This window comes from Labeo rohita, chromosome 23 (genome assembly GCF_022985175.1).
Source record: "Labeo rohita strain BAU-BD-2019 chromosome 23, IGBB_LRoh.1.0, whole genome shotgun sequence".
Taxonomy (NCBI): Eukaryota; Metazoa; Chordata; class Actinopteri; order Cypriniformes; family Cyprinidae; genus Labeo; species Labeo rohita.
Genome location: NC_066891.1, coordinates 6,425,891 through 6,432,204, shown reverse-complemented (window position 1 = coordinate 6,432,204; position 6,314 = coordinate 6,425,891). Strand labels below are relative to the sequence as shown.

The window sequence follows — 6,314 nt, the reverse complement described above, 5'->3', positions numbered from 1 at the left end:
GTTGTTAGTGATCAAATAGTTGAGGACAGCTCATGTAAATGTTCCAAAGACTAAATCTCACCAAGCAAGGTAAATTGCAAACACACCAGAAGGTCAATGGTACAAAGGAGAGAAATGCCAAATACACCACTGGACACCATTAGGTTTCAAAGGATCATTAACATAGTAGCTTATGCCATTAATATCTTTTATATTATTTATAAGTGGTTTTATTTTCTGCATTAAATTCATCTGTCTTTTAAAACCAGTGTTTTCCCACTAAAGCTTAACTTCTGAAAAGAAAAATGTAAGTCCATAAATCCATAAATAAATCTGCAGTCATCAATTTATCAAAGCCAAATATTTCATAAAAGCCAGCAAGAAACTAACAATCCTTTCGCTTTAGTACCAAAATGAAAACATGAGGTGGCTCTTGGAAACTGATTTAAAAAAGAAGCTGAATGATAACCAAACAGTAGTGCAAGTCCACGTTTTTTCATCTGTCCTTTGCGACCTTTTTTTACAATCTCTGCATCCTTTTCAGCACATCCTCATACGCACTGATTTATTTGTTGCTCCAGCAAAAGCAAATCTTTATATGACTATCAAGACGCAAACCCTCTTACTGCAGACTTGCTCTGTCTCTCAGTCTGACTTGACTCTACACCTCTGTAGTCTTTCTTTGGATATTTTACTGTCTGTGCTACAAACAGCAAAAGCATTGAGAAAAGAATACGTTTTCCATCAGTTTCAAGGACGATATCCAACTTTAAGTCCTTCTCGTAACTTTCCTCATTGCCCTCTCAACATCGCAAATTCAAACCCAAAGCAACACAAACTGCAAAAGCCTCCTGACCAAAAGCACTTCCACTACGCACTTCTAAAACTTCTACTTATCCTTCTACAATATTATTCTGCCATAGTCTGTTTACTACATACAAAGGTTTTTGAAAAAGATTGTCAAGAGTGTTTCAATCTGATTTTTGACAAAAAAATTCCAGCTCATTGCCTCACAAAGCTGACATCTTGGTGAGGCAAATTCCTTGATACGCTTAAAAACATGATGTATTGGCTCCTCTCGTACGTTTTATTGCATGCAGTTAATTTGATCTATTAAAGTGAAATATACAAAAGCTACAACTACTGCGGTAGAGGCATAATTTCAAGTTGGCTGTAAAACGCTTGCACAGTATTAGTCCTGCTGTGTGGGTCAGTGATCCATTACAAAAAAATCACTTCATAATGAGCAGAATCATATATATATAGGAAACAATTGGTACAGTATTCACAGAATACGTTTAGTGCCTGTGTTGTAGCTGTTGTCGTTTTTTCTTAGATCAGTTTATTGATATAGAAACAATGGGTTGATTTTTGCGAAAGAAATTCGCTTTAAAAAGATAAATATTGAATGAAAGGGAAGAATCATGTGGTCATTAATTACAGCATTGTTTAAAATTAGATGTCACATTAAAAATGTCAATATCTTAAAACTGCCAAATATGCCAGAGTCTATTACCTTTTTAAGCTAATCTCGTTAAAAATACATATTTTTAAAAATGTATATTCTGTGTATAGATATTTATTTTCATGTCACTTTGTCTTTTGTGGCATTTTTGTAAGGTTTCTCTAAAATGTCTGACATTTTCTCAGTACCAAAAGAAGTGCAAAATAGTGGTTGGCCATCAGGATATTCCAACGCAGCTACATTTCTTGCCCAATAAGATCCAGTTGTGGGCTAACTCAAAAGTACTTAGCCCATTCATGCTACAGCTAACTATACAAAAGGCCACTCTTTGATTGTCCCAAGCTGTCTGCCATAAACAGTTTGTTTGTAAGGTAGAAGAAAGATTTCCCTTCTTTTAATACCGTCTGGACCCATTTTCACAGTTACCCCAGTACAGTACTGTTTTTATCTTTCTAGACAATGCTAAATGTGACAAAAAACATCCGCAACTGATCAACTGTGAATAATTACAAAGTGATGGATTTTTATCATGTAGTTTTCCCAAATAAAGCATTCACATAAAATAAATACGCTCATGGAAGTTATTGGAACACCACTACTGAAAATCATCATTAGAATGTTTTTTTTCTTGATACAAATGGGTACAGATACTACGTAGTTTGTCTACGGTTTATGGTCTTCTTAAGAACAGATACTTAAAAATATTGAGTATGCCATGTGCCCAGCATTATTGACTAGATGTCAACAACGTATCTAGACTGATGCTAATAGTCGAAGGTGCATTTTTCAGGAGGAACGATCATCGTGTGGGCTTCCATCTGAGTTTTCGGTTTCCCCTTCTGATATGGCCTGCATTGGAGCAGTGTACAGCCGACTACGTGTGCTGTAGCGGCTGCTGTTTGCAGCTGGCGGCATCCTCGACCGGCCTTGTCTAGTTGAGGCAGATGTGGGAAAAGCTTTTGTGGAAAAGCCCTCAGCATATGATTTTGGAAAGGGGCTGGGCATTTGCTCAGGAGTTCCCTCTAGAAGTTGCTGTTGTAAAGGAGAAAGTGGCTCGTCAAATGGTCTAGAACCATCCATCAGGAACTCACCAGGACTTTTGGGTGCAATAGGGCTCTTTAGGATCTCTGTAGCTGACATGCGATAACTGGAGTCGGACCGACTTCCCTTTTTCAACAGCAGCAATTTGAACTCTTCATTTGAGGTACTGGACTTTTTGGCACTCCTGTAAATTGGGCCCGGGGTTCTCTGAGCCCCAGCTTGAGTCGATGGACTTACAGGCATGTTTGGGGTGCTTGGCGAGGTTGCGGGAGAAGTTGCAGAGCCATTCCCAGAAACAACAGCTAAACGGCTCCGCACTGACATTTCTCCAGAATCTTTCCTGCCCAGCATTTTTCGTTTTGACCTGAGATGGCAAAACACAAACAGTAAGACAAAATAAGCATTTTGAGATTTTTAATTCTTTTTTCAGATCAAAAATATACTAGATAAATTTGAAACACACCTGTGAATCATGGCAAAGAGATCCTCTGTTGTGCGACTTTTACTTGGTGAAAGAAAAACGCTATCATCCTCAGTTTTGGATTCGTCTGTCAGAGGGGACACGGTTGGATCACTTGGTGTGGACTCTGAAAGAGAAATTCTGAAACTCATTCCAATTCAACATGTCTGAAACATTGAAATGTCAGCTAGTTTACATAGTAATACAAATATTACACTAACAAACCTTTGCTAAAATAGTCCTCCGTGTCTGGTGTTGACTCTTCCTCTACAAGTTCCTGTGAGGCACTTCTGGTTGGAACACCTGATGTTACAGATTCTTCTCCAGCACTGCTGATTAGATAAGCTTGCATTGTCTCTGATCTTTGATTGACAATGTCAGGCACTTGGTCAAGACTATCTGACCTTTTCACTAGACCATTCTGACCAGGGATTCCCTCATTTGGCTCAGATTTCAATGGCTGGATTTTCTCTACTTCCAGACTGCTCTGGGAAAATAAATGACTTGAGGTGCTCACCTCTTCTGCAACTTCTCGAGAATTCTCAGACGTCACTTCATCCATGTTCACTTGCTCAGACTGGGTCTTAAATGCAGCCATGCTCCAAAGAGGTGATGGGGCTAATCGGTCATATCTATTTCTTGCACCAAAATGGCTTGCTATATTCTTAGCAGCTAGTCCATCTACTGGGGTAAACAGTGATTCACAATTGTCCTGAGAGGAGGTTTCTGTGAGAAGGGGTCTATAGGGTGGAGGCTTCCTAGTTTCATGGGGTTTATTGTGAGTAGGTGGGGTAATGATAGTCACAGTGGGACACTTAGGCCTAGTGGCAGTATCAGTTATAGGTCGATCGAGGCTTCCTTCTCCAGATTTGCCTACTGAACGTAGCTGAACTGAACGAAGTACCGTAGGAGTGATGGCCAAAGGACTAGTGACTGCCAGCTCATCACTTGAAACCGAAGTTGCCAGACTCTCACGCTTGGTTTCTGCTAAAGCTGCTGCCTTTTGTTTGCTCTGGTGGAGGATATGCATCTGGTTTTTGTGAATTGAAGGCTTGCTGACATTGGGAAGGGCACTTAGGTCAAGGTGGGAGGGAGGTATGACAGGCAATTCCAGGTCCCTTTTGGATGAGTACTGCTGCAAGGAAGCAAGTGAGGACTTCCTCTCTGGGACTTTGGGCTTCCTTTTGCCACCGGTAGGGGACATTGGGTGAGCGTTTGGGAAGAAAGCCGACGGAAGAGATGATGTTGGTGTCTCTGACTGGCTTGAGTACCCGCTGGAAGGTGATGCTAGACCTACCAGCTTTTCTGGTGAAGGCAATCTAAACTCGCTTTCCACTGATGGTAGTGAAGGAGTGGTGGCCCTAGATCCTGACTGGGAAGTCTGGGATTCAGAGCTCTCCTGTGACTTAATGCATTCGATGACAGTGGTACCCGTAGCTGTGCTGGAATTTGACAACGATCTGTAAGGATCATTGGATTTCAAGTCATTAAGAAGCCAGAGGTCTGCATAGTCTGACTGGACAGCTCCCTCATCCTTGAAGGAATGTGTTTCTGTGGAGCCAAACAAAGCAACTTCTGGAATCTCTGTAGAGCTCTCAACACCCCAAGCCCCCAGTGGCTCCTCACTCTCCAGCTGACTCGAGCAGCCTCCGTTCAACCCCACATGCTGTGTTCTCTCACCGGAAGACATAGATTTGTTCTGACCACCAGCAATCTTTGGTTCATTCTTGTCAGCAGGAGGTCCAACATGGCTGCTTATTTTCTTCAAGGATGAGCTGCGTTTTGGAGGGGATGGCTTCACCTTTGGTTTCCTTAGAGAGAGACTACGTCTCCCAAGTGTGTTTGTTTGATGTCCATATTCTGCCTGCTGCTGGTCTACAGATGCATAGTTATATGTGAAGCTTTTGCTACCTTTAAGACCACAGTCAAAGTGCATGGAGGTATAGTAGCCCTCGGCATCTACAGAAAAGTGTGAGGTGGTGTCAGCCTTTTCAGAAGGTGGCCTATCTGTTAAACTTTCAAAAGTGGCTATGCTAGCAAAACTGGGACATGCTAGGATATTCTCTGCCCTAGAGTGCTCAGGACTGAAGTCCGGGTGGCAAGGCATGTTGTGCCTGTATTGTGGATAGCTCCACTCACCCTCACTGGCAGTGCTGACTCCAGCATCATCAAGCATGTCAGTTGCAGTGGAAGTGAATGAACCTGTCCTATGGCTACGGAGGCCTTGTGATCGGTCTCCAGGATATGGATCAATAATGAAGCCGGTGGAGTCATCATTAGTATTGGTAGCTGCATTCAACGATAGTTCTGAATCACAGTGGGATGATCCAGTGAGTGGGGGTGAGGCTGCCGGTGGAATGGTTTCTGATGTCTGGGAGGGACACGTAGAACTGCTACCACTCCAATTGCCACTTGAGGACTGGTGATCCTCCTTGTGGTCCATCTGGCTAGTCAGCACGCCAGCATTGGAAACAGAGTGAATGGGGCTACTGAATGTATCAGAACTGGAGGAAATCTCACAGCTACCCATGTCAGCTTTTCGAGGCAGACGGGATCGACCCCTCTCCATCCAGTCATCTTCTGTATTTCCAGGATGCTGCTTGAATTTCAAACTGTTATGCTGGCCCTCTGGGACTGCCTGATCATCAGTGCTTTCTCCATCATCTTTTAGAATATGTTCCCCTGGGCCCGGAAGGAAGTCCTCTGCCTCAAATGGAGACAGTTCTTCCTCATCCTCCTCCTCGTCATCCTCATCACTGTCATCATGACCTTCGTCCACCAGTCGCCCTCCCTCACGTGGGAGGCTTCGGGAACGCAGACGGGAGCCTACTGAGGCAGTGAACATTGTGTCAGAGTTGTCAGGCAGAGAAGATATGTTGCCCGTGGAATGGGACAGTGACACAGTCACACCCTGCCCCCTTTGTGCTCTGATCCGTCTACGTGAGGGTGCAGCCCCAACAATCAGAAATTCTTCTGTCTGGCAACCAGAGTCCTTGGTGCTGAGACGAGAGAGCATGAGATCCTCTTGGCAAATTTCGGGGTTGGTGTGGACTATCACGGTACGTTCTCTGGCCACCGGAGACTCATCAGAATCTATAAAATGATTACATTTTTTTTAATGTTTTACACATGGCATTTACTCTTATTATATGCCATGTTCTATGCTGTAAATAAACAAGTAATGTAAAACACAAAGAGTAATAGGAGAATGTTACAGCTTCACACACCAAAATCCTGCTGCACTCGTCTGGGAATGCCTGTGATCGTTTTCCGTCTCCTTAGCTTCCTCCGCCGTTGAAGCACTGATTGCGAATGGACTAGTGAGCAGCGCACACTGGCCTCTCTGTCGAACCCAACCCCTGCAAAGAG

General features: G+C 43.2%; 1 protein-coding gene across 1 annotated transcript in view; it reads right to left on the bottom strand.

Annotated features, from left to right (window-relative positions):
* Nucleotides 1–852: 852 nt before the first annotated feature.
* nhsa (Nance-Horan syndrome a (congenital cataracts and dental anomalies)) overlaps nt 853–6,314 on the bottom strand; it is a 108,159-nt gene continuing 102,697 nt past the window's right edge. The window contains 4 exon segments of the mRNA XM_051096449.1: nt 853–2,849; nt 2,949–3,072; nt 3,171–6,038; nt 6,173–6,304. Coding sequence (XP_050952406.1) covers nt 2,231–2,849; nt 2,949–3,072; nt 3,171–6,038; nt 6,173–6,304 — 3,743 coding nt within the window. The 3' untranslated portion in view covers nt 853–2,230.